General features: G+C 40.2%; 1 protein-coding gene across 1 annotated transcript in view; it reads right to left on the reverse strand.

Annotated features, from left to right (window-relative positions):
• Positions 1-27,108, reverse strand: part of FAT3 (FAT atypical cadherin 3) — a 368,576-nt gene that overhangs the window by 68,411 nt on the left and 273,057 nt on the right. The window contains exons 8-12 of the mRNA XM_009286273.1: positions 19,212-19,487; positions 17,426-17,636; positions 9,692-13,765; positions 2,122-2,318; positions 926-1,079 (exon numbers count right to left, since the gene is read on the reverse strand). Coding sequence (XP_009284548.1) covers positions 926-1,079; positions 2,122-2,318; positions 9,692-13,765; positions 17,426-17,636; positions 19,212-19,487 — 4,912 coding nt within the window. The remainder of the gene's footprint in view (positions 1-925; positions 1,080-2,121; positions 2,319-9,691; positions 13,766-17,425; positions 17,637-19,211; positions 19,488-27,108) is intronic.

Raw genomic sequence — 27,108 nt, forward strand, 5'->3', positions numbered from 1 at the left:
GACCTGTTGGAGTGGGTCCAGAAGAGGTCCATGGATATGATCAGGGGGATGGAACACCTCTCCTATGAAGAAAGGCTGAGAGAGATGGGGTTATTGAGCCTGGAGAAGAGAAGGCTCTGGGGAGACCTTATTGAAGCCTTTCGATACTTAAAGGGGGCTTATAAGAAAGATGGGGACAAACTTTTTAGCAGGGCCTGTTGCGATAGGACAAGGGATAATGGTTTTAAAATAAAGAGGGTAGACGTAAGGAAGAAATTTTTTCCGCTGAGGGTGGTGAAACACTGGCACAGGTTGCCCAGAGAGGTGGTGGATGCCTCATCCCTGGAAACATTCAAGGTCAGGTTGGCTGGGGCTCTGAGCAGCCTGATCTAGATGAAGATCTCCCTGGTCATTGCAGCGGGGCTGGACTAGATGACCTTTAAAGGCCTCTTCCAACCCAAACTATTTTATGATTCTATGATACACCTCTGTCCTAACTTGAGGTCTGGCAGGGAAACAAAAGGGTTGATATCCACTGTTCTGATTATAACATTCAACCTGGCCAACAAAGATGTCCCTCTTTCTCCCTCCTACCACCACCACTCCTGGTCATTGCAGGGGGGCTGGACTAGATGACCTTTAAAGGCCTCTTCCAACCCAAACTATTTTATGATTCTATGATACACCTCTGTCCTAACTTGAGGTCTGGCAGGGAAACAAAAGGGTTGATATCCACTGTTCTGATTATAACATTCAACCTGGCCAACAAAGATGTCCCTCTTTCTCCCTCCTACCACCACCACTTCAGAAATGGTCATCCACGCCTGCCATAACTGGAACAACTGGCTGATAACCAAGTATAACCTAACTCTAGTTAAAGAATCTAGCACCCACTGATGTCAAGGGATTAAGAAGGCTATTCAGAAACATTCAGTTGTCATCTTACCGTTTTCTGGATCTAAGAAAAATTTATTGTTCCCAGCACCATAGAGAGAGTAGCGAATTTCACCATTGGACCCAATGTCAGCATCTTTAGCACTGATTTTAAGAATGACTTTGTTTGATGGAATGTCTTCAGGAAACAGTGCTGTGTATGCAACCTAGAGACAAAAACAGAAATGTAAGCTATGGTGTAACACTATTCTATAGTCTTTGCACAACCCTTTTTTTAAACTCTCTGTAGCGCATCTTTATATATAGGAGACAGTTTTCCTTTATGTAACACATTCCTAGAAATTCAAATCACTGTTAAGCTTTGAGGTGTCACAAAAACAATGGCAAATTATGACTCTTAATAGGGCTCATCTTAGGTGTTAAATGTGGTCTCATTTTCTATCTTCCGCTTGTTTCATCAACGCCCATGAAATGGAAACTTTGATGAGTGTGCTAATGAAGACAACTGTTTTTTATTGCCTCATCCAGCAATGTTTCAGGGAGATACAGACACTGATTCCCCAGATGGTGCTTGCAATGACAGTGGTCCATCAGTGATAATGTAATGATGGGAATTATATGAGTATATACATACAGATAAATATATAAAAGATTCTGTGAGCAGTAACATTAAGGGTTTCATCTGGGTTTCATCATGTCTTTTCTTTCACACAGACCTTTCTATTGCAGTAATATCAGTTCCCCACATTGCCTTTCCACAGAATAAGAGAGAGCTAGCAGTGTGAAAGCTGTGGTCAGGCCACGCTGCATGCATGCTCGACAACATGAGAGCAAGCTACATTCTTCTGCCTTTTCCACTGGGTTTCTGGCATCTGCCAGGTTCAGGAAGGCTGGAGCTAAACTAGATTGATGACATTTCCACATTGGTTGTGAAGGGAAAGCACATTTTTTCTGCAGGGGAGGAGTGGCTGCCCAGTGCCACCTCACAACGCTTCATTTTTTCTAAAGCCAACAAAGGCCACTGTGGACAAGACTCCTTTGCTAGCTTTACTAGACCATTATACTTCAGTCTTGGCTTCACAGGACTGCTTTATCCTGCTCCTCTTCCAGATCACTCCAGATTCTTCAACTAAGACCTTAAGGATGAAAATGGGCATCATCTGTGAATACCTGTAGATAGCAGGGACACCCATAGGAAACTGTTCCTTTCAACACAACAGTCAATTGCTGTGGGTGTTGCTAACTTACCTGTTCACAAACTGGATTATTATCATTAACGTCAGTGACGGTCACTTCCACGGCAGCTTGGGTTACAAAGAGGCCATCCGTAGCGGTGATGTTCAGATAATAAACGTCTTGTTCTTCCCGATCTAGAGGCCTTTTAACATAAACCTTCCACTCATTCTGAACCAGTCCCAGAGCGAACTTCCCTTTGGGGTTCCCTCCTGCAACGAGACAAGCAACACGCAATGGGCTGGGATGTCCCTTGAGAGCTCCCACCTCCTTTAAACACAAACACAGGCACATCGTAGAGGACCTGAACTAAGCAGCCATCATTTGTTTTACAGTGATCGGTGCTTTCAAACTCGCAGACTCAGGAAATTTGTAATGAGATTACGTTCCCTGTGTTTATTGCCCCCCGAAAGCCTTGTATGAAAGTGAACCAGTAACTTTCAGTAGAAACAAAATCCATTTAGCAGAGCTGAAGATCATCTCTTGTTTAGTTCCCCATAAGGGCAATCAAATTCAAACTGTGAACAATCAATAGTCCTCTCAGGCTGGTACAATTGTCTTTCTGCTTAGTCTCGGGAGAGGATGTAATACACCGTAGCTCTTGTTACCAAGACAATTTCATTAGCTGTTGATTATGCAATCAAGGACTGGAAGTGGGTTCTATTAAGGAATCCTCTAATGAAAGCTTTATTATACAGCTGTGCCATTCTTCTGCTCATTAAAATTCTAGTTTTAAAAAAAGTTTACACGACACAGGAAGACACATTAGTATTAAATAGTCCTAACAAGAGGTCATTTGAGGAGCAGTTGGAAGATAAGAAGTACAATTAGATCAAATGTATCTGAGAGTGAAAGCCGGTGAAAGGAGTGCACGAGACAAAGCAGAACAGCTTTTTATCATGCCGTAACACTGACACTGAACCTGGCAATGTTGCTCTTCCACATCATTAAATTGCCTGGTGACAAAAGTAGGTTGGGAGAGGGAAGGTTTTGGTCCACATCATCCTCAGGAAGGAAGTAAGGACATGTCACATGTAGAAGGGTAAAATAATCAAGGCAGGCACAGTTGTTGTTAACATTTCCAACAGTTATATACTCTTTCATCTGAAATGGTACAGTCCCCGGCCTGCTCCATGAAGAAAACACCTTCAATCACCTTTCTCTGAGCCCGATCTCAACCCCCTGTCAGACCAGACAGTAAAATCTTTTAAACCAATGTTGTGGTTTAACCCAGGTAGGCAGCTAAGCCGCACACAGCCGCTTGTTCATTCCCCCCCAGTGGGATGGGGGAGAGAATCGGAAGGGTAAAAGTGCAAAAACTCGTGGGTTGAGATAAAGACAGTTTAACAGGTAAAGCAAAAGCTGCATGCACAAGCAAAGAAAAGAAAGGAATTTATGGAAAGTGTTCAGCCATCTCCAGGAAAGCAGGGCTCCATCACGCGTAATGGTTATTTGGGAAGACAAATGCCATCACTCTGAATGTCCTCCCCTTCCTTCTTCCCCCAGCTTTATATGCTGAGCATGACGTCACATGGTATGGAATATCCCTTTGGCCAGTTGGGGTCAGCTGTCCCGGCTGCGTCCCCTCCCAGCTTCTTGTGCACCCCCAGCCTGCTTGCTGGTGGGGGGTGGTGTGAAGCAGAAAAGGCCTTGACTCTGTGTAAGCACTGCTCAGCAAAAACTAAAACATCCCTGTGTTATCAACACTGTTTTGGTCACAAAACCAAAACACAGCACCATACCAGCTACTATGAAGAAAATTAACTCTTCCCCTGACAAAACCAGTAAAGCCAACTACGCAGTCTTCTGTGCCCAGTGTATAACATAACCTTGCTCTGTAAAAACATATCTGCACATTTAATCATTTAGGATAGAGCACTATAGTCATAGCAAACTCATGTGCTACAGAAACTGAGTGAGGACATAGAAAAAAGCATCATGCTGCTGCACTGGGTGAACTTTAATTCCAGCTAACCCGCTGCTAGCTCTTTCCACATCATATTAAGCTTTCTCCTGTGCTCTCCCATGCAGAAATGCAATCTGAGACCTACTTTCCAGTTTCTCATGTGCAAAAGTGGTATAAAAATATTAAGGGAATTCTTATTCTTTCTTGTAACAGGATAAAGAATGTCAAGCATGCTAGTGTACTTTTGCTTACAACTTATTCAGGGTCCTGACATGTGTTATGGGATCTGTCCAAGCTCAATGGAAAGACCAGGTTCTTAAACCTTCCTGTTTAGTACTTGTGTTGAATTTTTGAATAAATAAGTATTGAAAAAAAATCCAAGGCTGAATTTATTTGAGCTGCCTCTGCTGTCAAGCGATTAGGTGTCACTGTTGTTGCTTCTGGTGTCACAATTCTGTCAGTTCCCAGGGATCTTAGCAAAAAAACAAGGCAGAGAAGATCTGAACTTGAAACTGAGCTTAAAACCAAGCAAAAAAGTTTAATGCACATTTCATACCTTCTTTCTACATCAAAAAGCAGAAAAGAGGTCACAGGCTGTAATCTATGCCTTCTTCATTAGCTACCAATGACAGGATAGACTGGTTTCTATTTAATATGAAAACCAAGTCGGTTCAGACAGGCTGAGCAAATCTTTCTTGTTAAGCATCACCATTTGTGCTAGCTGTAACTGTGTCAAAAAAGCACGTTGTAATGAATAAGATTTCCAGAAAATTAGTCAGATAGGCATTATAATTATAAAAGGCCCTCTAGTCATACAGAGCACAAAACTGATATATCAAACACAGATATTTTCTGTTCATAGAAAATCACCTTTTTTGATCACAAAACCAAGCAGATCCCAATTTTCCCACTGATTTCTACGACAGTCTGCAATAATCATCAGAGGACTCAGTTAAATCATGTTTAATCTGTTGTGTGATATAAACGCACATTTCTCCTAAAGAGGGTTACACAGTATGTCGATGTGCAGATCTGAATACAATCCAAGGCAATGAGAATCTGTCCATTGACTTGAGTCTTAATGTGACTTCAAAGAAGGTAGACCCCTGCTGATTGACATTAAATTCTCTCTTTTCAGTTCAACACCAGCATAAAAAAGCTTAACTCTCCTCTATAAAAAGCTGTAATCTTGTCATAGTGAGTTTAATGTTGTAAACCATTAATAAAAATGGTCTTAAGTGTTCTTATTTAGCTTCGTGATATCAATCAGTGTTTTCCTGCATATTAGTCCTTTTGTAAAAGGAAATGATTAACTGTCCCGACCAACTATGAAGCAATACACTCAAGGTATGGGTATCCCATTGCTAAGAAAAGAGGAAAGGTAGAATCTAATTAAAATCAGCTGGTGGCTTTTATGGCTAGCAGTAACACTAGCTTGGAGCAATTTTAAAATCACTGTTGCTTTGTTGTTGATGGAATGGCTTTTAAGTCATACATAGGAATTTGGGGACTATGTATAAAAAAAAGGTCCCTGGGATCCCTTTCCCCCCCCTTTACTCCACTAGAAAAGGATCAATTTGAATGACCGAGAAACCTGCGTAATAAGCAGCAAATGTGTAACAGTTTATCTGCATGCCTTTTTCATTAGCGCTACCTTTCATTTTTTTTGCTTCTCAGGACTGGCTATATACTTTGTTGATGGAACACAAAGGTGGAAGTTGTACTATAAAGTGTAAGAGAAATAATGAGATGTAAAGACTAAAATACCATCATGGAAATATTCTTAAAAAAGGAAAGGCAAAAAAAATCCACACTGTGGCCCAGGGAACCATTTTCCTAGTACTTATACATATGTCCTGATGCAGATCTCATTCTGCAGTGATTAATTAACTTTTTCACTAATATATGTAAGCAGATTCAGTTTCCTAGGGGTGTTCTAATTAATTAGTTTTTCACTCTGAATAATGTAGCTTTTCTAAACAGAAGCCTCCTGACTACATGTATTAATGGATTCTTTAAAATCTTTTGGCAGTTTTCTTATGTTCTACTTTGAATGTCACAACAGTGAAGTGCTAGCTACAAAAAACACTCCAGTAACTTTTTAGAAAGGCTTTGAGGCTAAAAGAATCAGCATTATCTTTTATCTTTTGTTACTTGAAGTTTAAATTATGCTCTCCCTTCCTCCCTAGTCAGCAAATAGTACAAAGCCAAATCAAGCTCAAGTTTAAGAAAAGAAAGAAAACAGCCAGATACAAATGAAATGCACAGACACAGTGATCCAAAATAAACAAATCCTGACACACATCATTACTAAAGCACACACAGAGGGAATTATAATGGCTAAAAGGGAACTGAAAACTAGAAGCCAACAGTATCGGTTTTCACTGCAATGTCCTGATCTGGGAGGGGGAACTGAATATTTACTAACTTATTTATTTAGTTTCTCTCCTACATTTATGCATTTATTTAGATACTTTCAATTTCCAATTAGGACTCTAGGCATTTGTATCACATAAAATCAATAGGTTTATCCTCCGCTCCCAGTTTAAGATGTTGCATGTTTATTGAGCTGCTGAAATGATAAACCCAATCCTCTTAGCTTTACTATCGTAAAATTGCAGACACTGTTCTTCAGCCGGCAGCACAAGTCCTCCCCAAACACTGAAACATCCATTTCTCCAGAACTCCAGGATCTCAAGTATAAAATAAAAACAAACAAAAAACATCACTTTGCTCATACTGGGCAATCAACCCAGCAAAAACCCTACTGTGTACAATACCATTTCTTTCTTCCAAAGCACACTGTCCATCTTCCTTGTATTCAGCTGAACCAAGCTTAAAGACTATTGTCTGTCCTTAGGTTTACGTGCCTGATGGAGACTAATTAACATCACTGAGGAACACAAAACACTTTACTGTACCAAAGTCTTAGCAACTGACATTTTTCTGGTGGCTTTTCCTAGTTTACCACTGTTAAATCTCAGTAGTATCTGACTGTGTCTGGGCTGGCTAAACATCCTAGCTAGGTATCAGCAGAACCCTGGTTTTAGCCCAACTGCCTCAAATGATATAGGCAATGACCTCAAATGAGCCTTCAAAAGAAAACTACCGTGCTCCCTAAGTGCATTTGTATCATCTGTGCTTTCTATTGATTTTCTATTAAGATTTATATATAGTGCTTTTGCTTTGTGAGCATCTCCATCTCCTATCAAACTACAAATAACAAAGGGCAAGTGCAAAATTTTTTTCCCCCACCATCAAATGAGGATGAAGGTGGATTTGAAAATGGCAACTACTTGCCAGTAATCATGGAAACCAATCCTAAACTGAAGGAGTTCAAAACAGAATATATATTTATCCACCAGAATGTATCTACCCCTTTTCAAAGTTGACCGGTAGACAGACTTCAATAAGCATTTGTATTTCTCAAAGGCACGCAAAGGACTCTTCAGTGATCACATCTGACCCAGAATGTTTATTTCTTTCATCTCCTAAATGGTGATTTTTTCTGTGTGCTAGTTTTCTCCAGGTGCATTTGCACAAAGCTGGTTTTGGTGGATCCACATGTCATTCTCATAATTTGTTTTCTTCTCCCTTTTTGTCAGTGCCCTGTTTTACCTCAGACTTTGTTTATTGTATTCACAGAAGTTTCTATGGCTCAAAATGCCTCCAGAAAGCCGCAGCATTTGAATAATCATCTAGCTAATCTGATTCTATGAAATATTCAAGTGCAGTTCCTGAGCTCAACTTGAGGTGAAGTGTGAATAGTTTTGTTAGTTAAACTATACTTTAATAGGTTTTGACATTTTAATCAAAAGAACCTAATTTCTGCTTGTGCATGTCCCAAATTCAAAGGATATATTCAAAGACAGTAGAATTTCTGAGCTCATACACTTTAGTAACTGTACAGTAGGCATTAGAGAAAGTTTTGGGCTTTGACATCTAATGTTTTCAGAAACTAAAATACCAGCAAAATATCTGACATATTTTGAGCTGTGATAGAAATTAAGGTACAGAATGATCTATAATTTTTGAGTCACATGTGACCGTTATTATTCAAAAGTCCAGTTTCTGCTAAATTAACAGCACAGGGATGTGAAGAAAAGATTATTATGTAACTAAAAGCATCATTCATTATAAGAGATGACTGAAAGACTTCAGAACAAAGAGAAAAACAGTACCTTCAGCTAATGATCACAGTATGCTAACATATCTTTGTAACAAACATGAAGGGTTTGCATTTCCTATAGTACTTTCTATACTGGGATCCCCAAACTCCTTCAAATATCACAAAATCTCTAGGATGAGGCACTACTTATTTACTTTTAGACATGTGGAAACTGAGGCACCGGCAGCTAATGCACCTTGCCCAAAGCCTCCAAATCCTGTGCTTTACCCACAAGGCTATTTTTGCCTCTACTTCTAATATCCTACAACACATCACACTATAAACATAGTCTTTGCAAACCTTGAAGCTGAATCCAGACTTTCAAGTAAATGGTCAGAATGAATTTCTGGTTGCTTTGAAAATGATGCTACATCTGATGTGTAACACAGGCAATCTATGGCTAACTGGAATATCACACCTCTCCCTACACACCATCCCACAGCCATTTCCAATTTGATAGCTAATGAAGGGGTAGGAGTCTTATCCTCCAGAGCAAAATATACGAACTGTTATCCTATTTGTTAAGTCATTTTTGCACATAGCCTGCTTCCTACATGCAGTCTTGTGCAATTCTAATCCTATCAAGTGAGAAAAATGTGAATTTGTCCAATAATCTGGTTATTACTAGGTAATTAATATTAGCTCTTGGGTTGTGAAGGTTGCGGGGAGTGACAAAGTTGTTCCCTAACAAAATCTATTGGACGATGCAAGCTGTAGGCAGAAAAATAACTGCAGCACCCCATCACTCATAACATATTCACACAAAAGCCAGTCTGAATGTAGGAGAAAAGAATGATAATAAATATAGCACAACAGGAAAGAGCAATGTTACCACACTTTGAAAAATATGTTAATAATGTAATCGAAATTGCCTTATGCTGTATATAACAATGCTTGGCAGCTAACCAGTGCTTCTAAGTGGATTACTATTTCCCTGACCAGAAGTCTGTGCTGATAAGAAATGGCATCCCCCCACTCCTTCCAATGTAAAATTCATTCCTCCCCCCACCCCCCAATAGTGGTATTTCAGAGTGGCTCCTGCATGCACTTTACTATCTCAAAAAGAAAAATGCTATTTCAAAAAAAATTTAAATGCTTGGAAATGTAAGAATTTTCTCCTTAAGAATAAATTGTTCTTCTTCCCTTGGTTGAAACATTAGGTCATGACGGTTTCCAGGCCGACACATCTATTATGATGGGTTGATGGGTCATACTACATTGCACTGCAGCAAATCATGAAGCATTAATCTTGGAAATTAGAGAGAGAATAACCCAGACAAACACACACACACACACACACACAGACTCCCTTTCCCTCTTTCAGCTTTTCTAGTTGCTGCAAGTTATGTCCAAATTAAAAAAAAATTAAAAAAAAAAAGGAGAGATGCAATTGTCTGATTCACAGTGATAATTTAACTGAAATCCTGCTAAACATTCACCTAAAACTGGACACATGCACAGTTCTTCAGTAAAGCTGGTTTTGGGAAGAAAGCATGCAAGTTGTTTCTTACCTGTAATATGGTAGCTAACCTGCCGGTTGACATCAGACGTGTCTTCATCCCAGGTGCTAAGAACAGCCACAACTTCCCCCGGAGGGTCACTCTCTTTCACTGACCCTCTGTACACCTCATGCACAAAGATGGGTGCGTTATCATTTATATCTGTCACAGTAACTGAGACCAAGGTGGTTGATGACAAGGATAAAGCTTCCCCCAGATCTGAGGCCACCACTGCAAAGGTGAAAGCAGGATCCTTTTCATGGTCCAGATCCTTCAGTGTGCTGATCCAGCCACTGTTGCTATCAATGGTGAACGCTTCTGTGATCTTCTCCAGCTCCGACTCTACTGCAAGTGTATAGGTGACCTGCCCATTTGCACTCGAGTCTGCATCAACCGCTTTAACTTGCATCAGTTTTGTTCCTATAGGCATCCCTTCCATTATTATAGTGTCATAACTAGCCGTTTCAAACATGGGCTTGTTGTCATTTACATCCAATACCTTAACCTCCACATCCACAGTCAACACAATGTCTACTTTGTCTAATTGAATGGTGGCCGCAACTTTGAAGTGAAAAGCAGGATTTGTCTCATGGTCAAGTCTCTTATCCAGTTTTATGAGCCCCGTGTCTTGCTCTATAATGAAAACGCCATCTTTGTTGTTTTCAGTCAGCTCACCATTAACTGTGCTATACAAAGCACCCTGATTAGGTAAAACATGCAGAATGTCAATGGTACTACCTATGAGGGTGTCTTCTGCTATGGTAAAAGAATACTGGGGTTGAGAAAAGGAAGGCAAAATAGTTTCTGGGGGTAAAACATGGATGTAGACAGGAATGAGGGAATGCTTTACAGGAATGCCACCATCAACTGCTTTGACAAAGAATGACAGAACTGTGTTTTTCAGCTGGTTAAAGCTACCCTTGGTGACCATCCATCCATTGTCTGGATCTATTTCAAGCAGATCAGCTACTGAAACGGAGGCTTCACTGTACAGAGAATAGGTAATTCTGGAATTGGCTCCATCATCTGGATCTACTGCTTGCACTTGGGTCACCAAGTAACCTTTCCCAACATCTGCTTTGACACTTGCTCTATATTCAACTGTCATAAATTGAGGAGCGTTGTCGTTCTCATCCACTACTATCACTCTCACAGTGCAAAACGTAGTCCTGCCACCTCCATCGAGGGCTCTCAAAAATATACCGATATCACTTTCCAGCGGGTTCTCCCGGTCTAACCTCTCAGTTGTCAGAATCTGCCCGTTGCTATCAATCAAAAATCGGTCCTTGGCAAAGTCATTTATTATGGAGTAGCTTATCTGGCCGTATACACCTGAATCGCCATCTGTTGCCTTCACATGGATTACCTTAGTTCCAGGAGCAACGTTTTCTCTAACTTCTGCAACATAAACACTCTGCGAAAACACAGGGCTGTAGAGGTTGGCCCCAAGGATCTGTATGTGCACCTGAGCTGTGCTGGTGAACAGCCCGTCTGACACAGAGACATTTAAGCTGTACATGGGCTCCATTCTCTGTTTGCGATGGTTGGAAAGGGTGATAACACCACTCTTGCTGTCCATAACAAAACTGGTCCGATCATTTCCTGATAGGATGCTGTACTCCAGTCTGTCAAAATCAGAGCTGTCGGCATCAGAGGCTTGGACACAAGTCACAAAATGACCCCGAGGTGCCAGTTCGCTCACATACGATTCATATATTAACTGGTTAAAAACTGGAGGGTTGTCATTCATATCTGTTATTGAGATACTAACAAGAACCTCACTGCTTAGTGGTGGGAACCCATTATCGGTTGCTCTGACTTTCAAGCTGCACTGCTGTATGAGTTCATGATCCAGCATCCGGGCTGTCAGAATTAGGCCACTGGTGCTGTCTATATGGAAATAGTCCGTGCTGTTAAAGGTGTCCTGGACTATCTGATACTGCACAATCTTGTTATTGTCAGAGTCAGCATCAATAGCAACAACCTGCAGTACTGGAGTCCCAATCAAAGATGCTTCAGACAAAGTAGCATTATAAGCCGACTGATCAAAAACTGGAGGATTATCGTTAACATCATTAATGATCAAGTCCACAGTGACCTCAGCTCGAGCGCCAGTGAGGGCATCGCTGGCTCGCACCATAAGCTTGAAAAGAGAATTTATTTCATAGTCCAGTGGGCTGATGACGCTCAGAACTCCAGTATCAAAGTCGATATTAAACTGGTTGTAGGGATCTCCATCGACAATGATATAAATGATACCCTGGCCTTCTGGACTGGTTGCATTTATGCTTAAAATCGGCGTGTGCATTTCTACATCTTCATTCACGGAGGCTGTATAGAAGGGCTTGTCAAATACAGGCATCGCTTTGTTAACAATAGTAATGGGGAGCTCTACTGAAGCAGACAACGATGGGTTACCGCCATCTTTTGCAAGAATGACAACCAAATACTCTATATTAGACAAATCAGAATTGAAGGCTTCTTTTAAAGTGACGCTACCAGATCCTCTATCAATTTCAAAATGTCCGTAGTCCTCCTTCAGAAGATATGACACCTCACCATTTTCACCCTTATCTTTATCAATAGCCGTCACTCGATATATCAGGGTACCAGGCTCAGCATCGACTTGCACAGCAGCATAGTATGGAAGCCCTACGAACACGGGGGCATTGTCATTTATGTCCTCAATGTAAACCCTCACCACCACTCGAGCCACACGAAGGTGATCTAGTTCACGGCTTGCTTCCACCACCAGCTCATACAGCTCTTGTTCCTCTCGGTCGAAGGGGATGCCAGTTGTCTGAATGACTCCTGAGGTGGATTTGATTTTAAATTTATTGCCTGGGTTTAATATACTGTATTTCAAAGGCTCATTGAGGCGGTTACCAACAGCATTCACCACAGCAATCTTTGTGATATTGGTGCTGTTTTCTGAGATAGAAGTGGAATAAAGATTTTGTGTGAAATGGAGCCCACTATCCATGGCTTCTTTTACCATTATTGTCACCATAGCAGTGCTATAAAATTTCCCATCAGATACTCTTACTATTAGCATATAATGGTCTTTGGAGAGGCTATTGTTTTTAATGGTGAGTACCCCCGTGTTTGAATCAATTAAAAAATGGTCCATATTGCCTTCAATTAGACTATATGTTAGTTCAGGAGGGATCTCTGAATCTGGGTCTGTAGCCTTGACTTTGAGAACCTCAACACCAACATACGTGGGCAGCAGCAAGACTGTCTCAAATACAGCCTGGCTGAAGACTGGTGGGTTGTCATTGACATCAGTTACCTCAATGGTCACTTCAACTGGGCTCTCTGCTGTAAGCTGGGGATTCCCACTGTCTCTAACATGCACGTGGAAGTGGAAGAGGGCTATTGTTTCATGATCTAAATTTGCAATTGTTCTGATTGCACCTGTGCTGGAATCTACTGTGAAATACTTTTTTGCAGTAGATTCAACGATCTGGTAGACAAGTAAAGCATTCTGGTTGCTGTCAGCATCAGTGGCACGTATCACGAGGGGACTGTTATTCGCACTCCGGACTATGCTATTTACAGGAGCAGCTTCGCTTATGCTGCCCGAGTACTGAGAGAAGAGAAAAACTGGTGGGTTATCATTTTCATCAACAATCTGAATGTTCACAGTGGCATTTGATGCCATGCCTGCCATATTTGTTGCCTGTATGATGAGCTGATAGAAGGAAGCACGTTCATAATCAAGGGCCTTTTGACTGGTGATCACTCCAGAATATGGGTTTATAGTGAAGACTCCATCCACATTCCCATCTTTAACCTCATAAACTAACGTGGACTGACTGATTGCAGAGAGAGAGATGACAGAAGTACCAATATCCACATTTTCATTAACCTCCGCTTGGTATTCTTTGAGAGTGAACTTAGGGTGGGAGTTATCTGCCATCGTCACAGATATCCGCACAATTGCTGTTGCAGACAGTGGTGGAGAACCTTGATCAGTCACTTTGACTGACAAAACAAACTGTCCCATTGTGGTTAAGTCTGGCTCCTTCAGTAATGTAATGATCCCTAAAACTGGTTCAATCTTGAATGTGTTTCCCGTATTTCCTAAAACACAAATATTGGATCCAAATTAGAAATGAAATACAACGCACTTAATGATAATTTAAACCAGGAGCAATTAGCTGCAATTTGTTAAAGGCAGTTATTGAAAAAAAAAAAACCCAACATAAAAGAATTCTAAAGGCCCTTCCAGCCTTCCTTGCTGAAAATCAGGAATCTCAGTAGATGGTATAGGTGTTCAAACCTTCAGAAACTCAGGTGCTGCTATCTGTATCTTGATTCTGAGTATCAACATCTGAGCAAGTGCTGCATGTACATTACTCCTACTGAAGTAGGAAAAAGCATCCCTAAATTATGGGAATTAGTCAAATACATGTACACCTAAGGCAAAGAAACTAGATCAGAGGCTAACAAGCCAATTACGTGACAAATGGATAACAACTCAGACTCTTAATTGAAGGGGATATTAAGCAACCATAGAGAAGACTGTAGTAGTTCAAGACTGAAAGAACTGAATATAAGAAGATTAAAGTGGCATTTAGAAAAATAAAACAGAACAAATAGCATAGAAGAGATTCAAGTATCTTGTGGCACAAAGGTTTACCATATGATCTCTGAGGAGGATGAATCTAGATGAATGAGATTTAGCAGAAAATGTCATGAAATGTCTGTTATAACATGAAAGCAGGGATATCACTGACTGCATAAAGGTGAAAACAGTGAGTTTGGATCATGTCGTGGAGGCTCACGAAATCAAATTAGACAGGTGATAAATTCAAAAATAAACTTTATTTTAACCAAAATTGTTTAAGAGAAAACTAACTATAAATGAGGCGTCAACACTCCGACAACATCAAGGACCTTCTTTGGGGTCTTTTTTTCTTTTTAGTCTTTTTGCCAACCTCTTCTTTAGCAAGACAGATTCAGAACTTTTGATATGTATCCTTACCCTGTAATTAGAGATCACCTCTATTAGGCAATCCGTATTTTGCTGGTTCCTTGAGTGCCTGCTTCAAGTATAGCATGCTGCGTGTGTATATGGCATGTATAGGCATACAGACTCTTTTTCTGTATTTGATTCTAAATACAAACAGCATGTACTGAGTTACAGAGATTCCAATCATTATAACATGTTCCTGCTATTGTAATTTACACTTTAAAATCTAGAACTGCTTCCAATCTACAGTCAAGCATCCATCCATGACCTGGAGAGAAATATGTCTCAGGTAACTGGTGATAAACAAGAGATTTTCTTTTAATGGTGAATGTTACAGGTGCTGTGCACAGAGCAGTAAATGTGAAAATTGTAGCTGGAATACCAAATACATGGAATCCTACATGAAGTGAGTTAATGTGAACTATTTTTAAGATGTGATTTGCTGTCTGTTGTAAATTCTGGGGCTTGGAGGCTAATTTAAGCTGCATACTACTGTATGTAGTTCAATACTGGCAGTGGCTTTCTATTTATACTCATCCTTTCAGATCAGTAAAGTTTATTCTACTAGCTAAAACAAAAATTGTGCTATTCACTGAGGAGCTGAGATTCTGCCAGAGCTACAAATTCTCATCAAGATCACAGTATCTGACACATTTGCAGATACTACAAATGCTGCTGCAGTTATTTTGTCAGTGCTTTCTAATACAAATAATTTTTAGCCACTGACTGCCTCATGTAAGGCCAGAGCTGGTTCTTCTCCTTTAGGAATTTCGTATGAAATTACACAAAAGCTACTTTCTTTACCAATTGCTCTCTTCACATGTAAGGTGATGTAAGTAATTCCCCTGAATGAAAGGGCTGTGTACAATCTAAACGCTGCAGTTAAAATCAGTATCCTCAACTGCAGATTTTATGGATCATAGAAACTACAGCAGCAGAAGACTGAATTTTGATGCATCTGGGATTGGAACATCTACGGATAACAAAACTGGGGGAGTGCGTGGCTTACAGTAAATGGAAATTTGAAGTCTGACACTGCAGGGAGAGCTCATGATGAAACCAAAACAGGCTGTAATGGAAGACAGAGCCTCTAGAAAAGAGAAAAACATGCAGACTAAAAAGGACCATCTAAAAGCTAAAGCATCCTTTCTAATCATCATATTTTTCTGTCTGCATTATGTATGATTCTATTACCATTGTATGGGAGCCATACTCCTAGCATGTCAGGTTGCTCTTTACATTGTGGTGGCACCTATAGGTGATTGGGTTGGAGCCTATAATAGTAATAAGGTGTCAAGGAAAAGCTGGGAACAGTCTTGAAAAACATTGCCCCAGAAACGCTATCTGGTCTGCTCAGTTTGTTCTGCAAGGCACAGCGTTGTCCTGCCTGGACATGTGTAAAATTTCCCCTGATCTAAGTTAAAGGCCACTGAAGAATACTGAGAAATAACTGGTAAGACCAAATGCAGTGCATAAAGGAAATATTTTTTTTGTAGTACTAAGATCTTTGTAGGATCGCAAGGGTCTAAGTGCAACACTTTTAGCTGCAAAAGACTTCACCTCCTGGTTTGCTTAAGGGACTCTACCTCCACAAAGCATACAGGGTAATGACAGAAAAAAGTTCCTTGGGTCTTCTCTACGCTTCAGGTTGTATCAGCTTCATTTAAGGTGTGAGATTGAACTATATGAAGTTAAATCAGTATGAGATGGTGTAGATGTTCTTACTTCGTTACTTATTTTTTGTCATTTAGCCTGTTCCTAATTGACGTAAGCCATCCTAGCTAGTGAAAAGTCTTTATAAAAATATAGGGATAAATAATGAGCCTGTAGGATCAGTGCCTAATGCGGGGAAAGGCTTGTGATCTGATTAATATGGGGACAATCTGCAGTGTATGAGACTTCTTTTTAGGGCAATATAGGTTTAAAGTTTTGCTATTATCACAATGGAAAGATTCATATTACTAAAAAAAAAAAAAAGTAGAAATGAAACATTAAAAAATCCAAAGGTTACAAATTTCTACTTCCTTCTCTCTTTTTCCAGGCACCCCTCTTGTATATATGTTAATGGTTTATCTCAGAGATAATTCTTAACTTCAGATCCGTATGAGCCAGAGGAAGTTACATTCACTTGCATGTGTGGCAAAGATAATGCAAATTTCTCATGACCGTGCTGTTGCACCGGCAGAAGAATGCTTTTGCTGGTACAGATTATGTGGTGAATGTAAATATCCAGAGTTTAACAGCAAAAGCAATTTTAATCTGGTATCACCATGCCCTCCCTTAGTTTCAGGAGACCTTGTGCCATTAGAATGCTACGGCTCTGCTGACAGAAGTTTTTACCATAGCCCTGGTGTTAGTCTCTATGCTCCTCTGATCCAAATATTGGCAAAGATGCCAGGACATACTAGCTGTTGTGGCATTTGTTTATGAAGGATCCACTGCGTACTAGACTGAAGCCAGCAACCTGAAAACAAGTCACTGGCTGTAGCTTTCAAAAACTATCTTCTGTGATGGTTTTGAACCAATGACTTAGAGGTAAAAAGCTCTGTAGCCATCTAGTGAACGTGAATGAGATTCTGTTCTGACAGGTTTTGGGTATAGTAGCTTCAAAATAAAACCCAACTAACAGGAAGGTGTCTCCTTTACCCAGCTCTACAGGAGAAGGTAGGCCAAAGAAGTTGACTTGTGTGTCAAGACAGACCACCATCACAGCGCTGCTCTGTGTATGGCATGAATCATGACGTTACGTTTTCAGCCTCTGTCCTAACCTGCTTCAATAGTGTAGATAAGCTCTGCGTTTTCTCCTTTGTCTTTGTCCAAAGCTGTGACCTGCAAGACTGCTGATCCAACTGCTGCTGATTCAAACACTGAGGCTTCGTACAACGGGCTGGTAAAGTACGGACTATGGTCATTGGAGTCTTCCACATTTATGATGACTCTGGCCAGGTTTCTTCTATAAGGGAATTCTTGATCTCGGACCTATAAAACAAGTGCATAATACACATCTTGATATCCACCTAGTAAAACTTTATAAATATGACTCATCTGAGTGCTAATAATACTTTCAGTTCTATTTAATACAAAGTAATAAAAAAATCCATTTGTCCCAAAGAACAGTCTAAAATACATTCACACACGAGTTGTGTTAAAGAAACAGGAAGAGCTTAGGGATTTTTTTTTTTCCACTTGTGAAAAAATGCATGGCAACCAACCATCATGACATGAATTTTTAAAGTGGCAACCACATGACATCTTAAAATTGGTTTTAGGTTTTCAAGAAATATTTTTTTTAATACGTGCTAAATGGTCATGCCTTTGCGCTGCCATTCCCTGCTTTATAGCATAGAGGCAAATATACCTTGCCCATTGCTCCTTCTTTCAAAGAGTTACAAACAATTTTACTCACTATGATCAGTTGTGTGTTAGTCTAGTGCTTCTAGCTGCCAATGAACTTTTTCATCATTATATATGTACATACCTTTTTGAAGATGAAGATACCGATAGTAAACAGAGTAAGAATTACCTTAAGAAGTCCTGAGCACTCCCAACAGAGGTATCATTTATCACACCTCTCTCAACCCCCCCCAAAATATCTCAGCACTGCGACACTAATAATCCCACCAACACAATCCCCAAAAGTTTCGTTCTTCTTAAATAGAGCAAAAAACCTATTCTATCAGGTGGAGATCAAAACCAAGCACCAGGAAATGACCTCTGTTAGCCACGTCTTTCTGTGATTCAGTTTATATTCATTTCTTAGCCTGCTCGCCAAAGGACTTGCAGCTTGTTACTCTGAGCTGAGATCCCACTCAGCTCCTGCTCGCTGGATCTTACACCAGCTCTCTGATTCCTAGGGACCCCACCCAAAGATGGCCCCATACCTAACACGTCATAAGCTGTTCCTTCAAAGATCTCTTCTGCAGGAGTCTTAAGTGGTTAAAGAAAACAGCAGACTACAATTTTTTTTTTATTAACCTCCAGTCCATAATATACATTCTTCCCTTGAAAACAGACAGACTTATGTTCTGTAATTTAGGCACACTGAGCAAAAACTGGTAATTAACTTTTTTCTCCATACCCAAACATTTGGAAATTTAGATGAAAGCTATTTTGTATATCAACAGTTTATGTACTGAAATAAGTCCGTAAAAGTAAACTATAAAAGAGGCTTGTATTCAGAACGGCTATAGCATTCTCTATGGCAAGAAAGCAGTTATCTCCCTGTGAATAACTTCTCAAATCACTTGCAGCCTCACTTCAGAAACTCTAAAAATTACCTTGAGTGAAAGGACCAGATGCCAAGAGATTAAATAATTTCCTGCTTGCTCTCCCTTGAGATAGCAAATCGTATCATATTCCATACAATGAATTCACAGTAAGTTTTCCAAAAAGCCCAAATACAAAATGTAAAATAAATACACAGCAGGGCAGGCAAAATGAAATTAATGACTACTTACTGCACTAAGAGTCCTTTGCTCATGCAAAGACTAAGGCACATATGCACGTGAAGCAGCAGTGATTGTGTCCTGAGCCAAGTGAATATTGCATTCTTACCATGACATTAAGGATGTGCTTATCTTGAGCTTCGTGGTCTAATCTCTCAGCAGTATAGAGCACCCCAGTGCTGGGATCAATTCTGAATTTTCTCACGCTGACTATATCAATGCTGCTGTGAATAGTGTAGCTCAGCTTATGCTTTTCATCTCTGTCTATAGCTTCAATTTGCAGAATTTCAGTATCAGGGAGGATGTCCTCTGAAATGGTGACATCGTAACTTGGGTGAGAGAATTCTGGGCCATTATCATTGTTATCCAACACTTTGATAAGAACCTATAGTTAATAAAAGAAAAACATTTGAAGTTATTGAAGTCTAGACAGATTAATGAATATGCACCTAGAGAAATATAATTTACTTTAGATGGCTGACGATGTTATGCTGCTGTATGGTGGGACTGAGAAACATCATTAAATCCTTACTGTTCAGATCAAAAGAAATAGTAAGGATATGACTTTGGAGGCAAAATGTTCCTAATTATAAGACCTACTCAGAGCCTGACAAAGAAGTCCATATTTTCAGTATCTATAGATTGGAAAATATTCCTGCAATGGTCATAGGAAAGGTTTTGTTGTCCTTTGTAACTGCTCTGGTTACAAGAGACTTCTAGAGCTATTATGGGACTTCCTTTCCCCATCACTATTAATAAGGCTATAAAAGAATCCTTTTCATGTTACTTAAATCTGCTTTTTATACAGTCAAGATTTGGCTAAATCCTGTGTTGTTTTCTGCCCGATACATTGCGTTGGGACGCACTAGCAATGTCAAATCATGACAGCAGTGGAGACTTCAAGTTGCTGTTACACCTTAGGCTGTTAGGAACAGTGACACTTGATGAGGCGAGAACAGGAGACATGACCTCATGACCAAGCAAGCCCACCCCATACAGTTCAATACATACCACCACGGACAGGTAATCTCAGGACACTGGTGACAGGAAATGATTATTTCATCCTTGTTCTTCCTTTGCCAGTGATGGTTGTCTTTATTGCCAACTAATTCACTTTCCCCTCGAACACCTATTTGCCTCCCTTCTGTTGCAGTTTACGAACCGTAGGACTTCCACTAAAAATGTGAATGAACGCTGTGCCATTTGCTTCAAGTCTGTCTTTAAAACCTCGGTATTGATCCCTAAAGAAACTTGGAGAGGGCAAAGGCAGCCAGGATGCTGCTGTTGCTGCCTATTACACCCAGTTCAATATATCACAAGCTGACCCTGGTAACTAGTAAGAATCACTATTTTCCAAACTTTGCCTTTCAAAAGTTACGTGACTATGCAATGTTATGCGTGTGTGGCTCCGATTGGTTTTGCGCTTTTCACTATTGGAGGAGTCACTCCCTGGAGAAAATTTGGTTTCCAGACTTTGTATGCTATAGATTACTTTGGGCAGCGTGGCAGCAAAACCCTTGACAAACTACGTAATACTGGAAGACAAAATGCAAAGAATTGCCTCTTTTTCAGTACTGTTTTAGTACACACCTAATTTTACAGTGAGTGAAATGGAACAATCTTTTTATTCAAAGGCTTTGAAATAAGAAATAGTCCAATGAACGACATGGGAAAGGCCATGCACAGGACTTTTCCCTAAGACTAGGAGACTTGACCCATCCCTCATGATATTTTCTTTGTTGTTCTGAAAAGTACTTGGCTCTTTTTTAAGCAAATATTTTATTACTTTGCTTGATCAAGCCCTGTTCACCCATACTTTCTTAACAGAAGAAAAATACAGTTATACTTTTACTGCAATATTGGACAAACAGATGTTGGCCTCAGAGAGAAATGAAACTAGATTTCCATGATATGTGGAAGGTTTTGCAAAACACATTACCAAAAGGAACATGAGCAATTGTAAGCTGCAGTTGTAATGAACTAGCCTGGGAACTGTTTAAAAGACAGCGGAAATAAAATGCTCTGTAAGTTAAATGGCATAGAACTTCATCTGCGCATTCCATACAATTTAATTTTCACCAGATTATGGTACGCCAGAGTGAAGCAGGGCGAAGCCTATATTAAGTTATGCTTCAGTCTTGGACAGATAGCAATAAAATTGGGGGGAACTATACATTGCTGAGCCTATAATAATGATGAAGAGTTACTTAGAATCATAGAATCATAGAATAGTTTGGGTTGGAAGGGACCTTTAAAGGTCATCTAGTCCAACCCCCCTGCCGTGGGGGCAAACATAAAAAGCATAGCTTTTTGTATTTTTGTTGGTGCTGTACAATATATCAAGGCATGTTTCTGACCTGACTGAGAAAAAAAAAGCCAAACCCACATCTGAAAAATATGTGAAGAAATGAGTTGTAATATATGAAAGAAAGCCCTCGGAAAAAATGAAAGTCTTCAACTCTACTCTAATGGAACACAGAGCCAGTGCTGAACCACTTTTGTTACTGTAAGGAAGAGACACTGAAACAATATGCGTTGGGGATAATCTGATTACCAGTGTTTAATACTTGAAGGCATCTTCTCGAGCAGTTTTGATACCCTCAGTCCTTGCCGGGTAGCACTGTAACATGGCTGATTATTTTACTGCTGCATTGTTAACACAGACAACAACACAATTTATTTTACTTTCAATTAGTGGCCAAAAACTTTGTCATGTATCGTTTTAGATAGTCTAACAGAGAAGTAAAAACTTTTCAAATGGATTAGACTGAAAATACCAAGAGCGTTTGATATTGCTGATGCTAGTACAGCACAGTCTACCTTGAACAAGTAAGCTGCCATGTGAGGGACAGGCTTGTATCTGTGAATTTGTTTTTAACATTGCTGTGTGCAAGCTCAAGCTATTCTGTAAGAAAAAAAAAAAAAGTACAGATGCACAACAATGTGTCTTAAAGGTACTGCTACAGCGGTGGCATGCTGTTTTGTCTGCGTGGTGTGTGATCACCCCAGTGCTGGGGTTCACTTCCCATTATAGCTAATGCATTTTGGGATCACTGGCAAATTGGGAAAGCAGAGGAGGGCATAAAGCTTTATCCACCACAAAGCTTGCACTGTGACTGTGCGAGCCACAGCTCCATGATTTATGCCTTCACTAGACTGCATAAACTAAACAGGGTGGGACTGGATCAGCATCAGAGACCAAGGGTAAGCCATGAGACTATGGAAATTATAGCATGGATTCACAAAGCAGCATTTCTTCCCACTGAAAAAGGTATAAGCTAATGCCCTGACACACAGATATGGACCATGACGGTACTTGGGGAGTGCCAGGTATGGAGAGGGCAAAAGATAAAAAAATTGAGGTCCTCATTCACTGTGGTCATCAAACTTACAGGGAACTATGCACTTAAAATTGCTTTGATAGTTTCCAGAAAAGAACGTTTTTGGTTTGGGTTTTTTTTTTCTTTCACTTCATATCTACTGTAAGACTGATCAAGTTCTTGTTTAAGTGGCAGGCATCTTCCTCCCCAGAGATGACAGTATTTTAATGATTTGTCAAGTGATCCACATTGAAATACGCATTATTTATTACATACTCTACATTTCAAAAGCCACTTCCATCTGGAGATGGAAGGCAATGGGTTAGAGATGCTAATGAATAAAGAGGTCATTATTGATTCACAATTTCTTCTATTAAAGCAGTTAAGAGTATTTCTAATTTTTGTCAGCCATCCCTCAAAATCCCCGAGAGTCAACCGTAATTTTAACATTACGGTCTCTCCTTTACTAGAGGGGGGTGGATTTTCCTTGCAACAAAAGAAAGTTAGATTATATATGGGAATACTGATTATACAGAGCTCTGTTAAACCCACAGGCTATGGAAAGGGAGAAAATGGAACTCTTTTATGTTCTTAAAAATTTAACTGTCTTGGGAGCTACTTGAAACAAAATCAGGTAAAATAAAATGGAACTTAAGTGCCATTTAAAATAGATATTAGTCCTTACAACATTTTTGAGGAGCAAGTGACGATTATTATCCCCATCCTTTGCCCAGGAAAACACTGCCTTGCAGCAAGGTTAAATGACTTACCAAAGCCACACGAGAAGCGCAGTGGCAAAGCTGGGAAGATATTTTAAGTTTATTTTTGAGCCACCCCCCTTTTATTAGGTCACCTTAAAATGCCACCTTCCTATGCAGAAGATTTCCTGCTCCAGCAGGATGACTTCTAGTAAGGTGTTACTTAAAAAGAGGGAGCAATCTTTTCCCTTAATAATGGACGAATGTTACACTGACATGAACACCAGGCTCATAGAAAATCTGATCCTACAAACATATGTGAAGTTGAGTAAGCTGAATTCTACCAGATAGTTAATATGAGGAAAGTTACTCAAATTCGTTTAACGGCTGCCAAACTCAGGCATAAAATCTTGGTACTACTGGTAAATTTCCCACTGACTTCAAAAGGGCCAGCATTCTGCTCCTTGAAGCCTTAAGCTTCAGCCAGCCTGTAGCATGTCTTCCACCCAAAATCAAGTGTTATCCTTCTGAAGTGACTCAAAGACTCACAGTGTATGTGTAATTTAATACTTTCTTCATATTTATTTCCAAATGGAAGATATGGCAAGAATGAGTTTTGTTGCATAAATATCCTTCATTACCGTGTAGATGCCTGGGCTGTTAAGCTGTGACAATACCCATTGTGTAAAATCAAAGACAGGCTTTAAAAGTTTCCTAACATATCTCCAAAAGGTGACAAATAGAAATGTTTACTATTTGTTTGCTGCTAAGTAGGGATGTCTCTTTGCTGAGGACTGTGCAAGGTTACTGACTAAACCACTTTTCATAGACAAACATTAGCTGCAAGTCTTTTTTCCACGCTCGTAAAGCGAACATGCACCAAAGCAGTCTCTGCCCGGTTATCCTTGAAAGCTCATATCTTTTCCAGCGTGTCGTGGGCTCCAGAAAGGCAGGCTTGCCTCCTTCTGCTTCCATTGTGCAAAGCCTAATTTATAGTCTGAACAAGCACCTCGCTATAAAAGATTTGCTTCTCCCTGCTCACTTCCTATTTCCCACAGTTAAAGCAAGTTTCAAATAAAAGATTCACGGGCCTCCAAGCTTACAAATTAGGCAAAGTAACACTCAGAGCATTAGCAAAGACTTTGTATTCAAAATGGTAAGTGAAAGGCCTAGAGAAATACAATCAAATCAAAGCAGGACAAAACCTAATGCAGGAAGTCTCTCCAAAGCTGTTTTTAATGTTGCCCATCACAAATACCTTTGGTTCAGGCACAAATGTATTTGAGTGAAAACTGGATAAATGCCAGGAGCTGCTTTAGAGACATTTGAAGCTGGAAGAATCTGCTTGGCTAATTGCTTGGTCTGGGCACAGTGTTGTAGTACAACCTATTAAGTGCCTGAATTGCTTAAACTCAGGTTACGCTTTTGTACAAGTTTTGAAAACCTATTTTGATTTAATATTGCTTTCAATAGTGTTACCACACAGCTTTATTTGCTACTTCCTGACAAGTTTTTCTCTCTCCCAAACCCCAACCTTAACATAAAAATGCCAATAGTTTCCCTACTGACCTCAGTGGCCTGTTATTTATACTTTACTGTGCCCCTTGTGTTATGTTAAAATGGGGAAAAAGTCTTTGTTTCACAGGCAAGGCAGTGCTGAGGTCGCTGGATGGGACAAAAAAATCAAGGATTGGGTTGGTTCTAGTTTGGAGGAAACATGCAACTGAGCAGAAGTGAAAAACTGAATTGAAACACCACATCTTCTTGTCCATCCTAGAAGAATCCACAGCTCAGAACCTCTTCTGGTGGGCTCTAATGTCTTATCTACATTTTGGCCATGGTCCTCTAAGACGAGCTTTTCACCCTTCAGTTAAAAGAACCACCCTCACTCACGGTGATTGATCAGTTCCTCTTTGTTAAGAAACAATCTTATAAAGAAAAGGTGTTCTTTGAAAGGTGAGAGCAAGTTTAGTATCCTGAACCTCACAGCTAAAGGTCAATCCTGAGCAGAAGAATAAATAAAAGTCCACAACCTTCTGCAAGGAGAGACAGAAAGGGGCCATAAGCAGTAACTTCTCCCGTCTGCTCTTCCAGCCTGGTTGGCTCCATGTATTGATCTACAAAAACTTTTCAAAGGGAACTCTATGCTCCTCTCAGTGCCCACTCTACTGGGAAATAGTGAGATGGTTTTGCAGTAAGTGAAACTGAAGCACTTTTTGCCTCCTAGCTTGGAAGCATCAGCCTTCATGCTTTAAAGCATCTTTTTTATAGTGGTTAGGATGATGAGAAAGAAGGAGAAGGCAAGAAAATAAGCAAGAAGTAAAAGTGTCTTTTTCATATAATACCATGACTCCAGGAGGCTCTTCTTAAAAAAAAATAATTATCTGCTAGTACAACATTCTCAATAAAAGTGAAAAATTATCATCACTTAGTTGATTGTTCCCCACTGTACTGTACTTCTGTGGGTATTTTAGCAAAACTCAACAGTATGCACTACAAATAAATAAATAAATGCTATTCCTATGTTGTGCTTGGATGTAAAGGGTCTGAGTCGTTCAGTAAAAAAAAGGAGGCTTTGGGATAAACCTGACTCATGACCAAGAGAACCTCTAATGTTACACAGTCGGTCAAAATTGTTGCAGGAGTGGGCATTTAGATACCATTACACTGATTTCTTGCTGGGAGGTTCCTCTTTCTGCTCAAGTGAGGGCAAAAGACCCTTTTCAGGCCGAAGGGAGGTGGTGGCAGTGGCGAGCAGCAGGGTCACTGCACAGAGCCGCTGTCCCGGCTCTCTCCAGCGCGTGGGATGCAGAAGCCCTGTCCCCTCCCCAAGGCCAACAGCTCGCCTGGCAGCTGCAGGAATTGCATTTTGCGGGGATTTAGAGCCAACGTATGCCTTCAGCCTTTAATAAATTACCACGTGGCCTTGAGCAATGATGAATTAAGCTAAGGGAAAAACCCAAAAGCTCTCCCTGGCTAAGTCAGGAGACTTAGCTTTCCTAGAAGTTAATCAGCGTGACAGAAGCTTTATACCCACACTCCAAATATATAAATCAAGTGAGTCAACATTTCTTCGTCTTTGCCCCCTCCATCCCTCCCTATCATAGCTGTGCTGCCGGGATGGCTGGGGCTCAGCTGCACGGGCAGCACAGTGAGTAGCAGAGGCTCAACAAGTCCTGGCACTTTGCTTCTCACTTCGGAGACTGTATTCCTTTTTGGAATCCTGATCATGCCCAAACCAAATAGGCTTTCAGTGACAAAGGAAATTTTTTTTTTTTTTTTTTTTAATATTCCTTATGTTCTTTTCACCTCTTTTCACAACAGTGAACTGCTAATACAACAGATGTAACTTTTAAATCAAAATTATTTCCTTCCTCTCACAGTACGACAGTGAACCATGTGCGCAGAAAGGCTTGAAGGAAGTGAACAGTTTATTGGAGTTTCAGGCGTGCAGGAACATTGCTGAAGAAACTTACACAAGTCCGTGCCAGGGATCATGTTACCGAAGCAAAAACCTTTGGCATTTTTACACTGTATTTTACCACCTCCAACTGTGTAATAGCCAAAAGGCCAGGAAGAGATAAAGGGAAACAGGTGGGGTGGAATAAAAAGCAAGACTGTTCCATTTGGCATGGTGATGATCAGCTGTTTCATAATAAACCATCGCATTTTGGGGGGGCTTTATATTATTTTATTGTTACACAAAGGGATGAATTTATACATTTCCTTTCCCCCCGCTTCCTCTCCTACCGTATCTTCTTGCAGCTGTAGTTAAAAATGTAGGTTTTTGTCTCATGTGTATGAGACAAAATACTTACAATGTCATTTTATCAAAACTCAGAACAAAGCCACTCAGAGTCATCAGTAGATGCTTTTTTAGAATCATAGAATCATAGAATCAGAGGTTGGAAAAGACCTCTAAGATCATCGAGTCCAACCATCAACCCAACACCACCATGCCCCATGTCCCTAAGCGCCTCACGCCTCA

This window comes from Aptenodytes forsteri, unplaced genomic scaffold (genome assembly GCF_000699145.1).
Source record: "Aptenodytes forsteri isolate BGI_AS27 unplaced genomic scaffold, ASM69914v1 Scaffold376, whole genome shotgun sequence".
In the NCBI taxonomy this organism is placed as follows: domain Eukaryota; kingdom Metazoa; phylum Chordata; class Aves; order Sphenisciformes; family Spheniscidae; genus Aptenodytes; species Aptenodytes forsteri.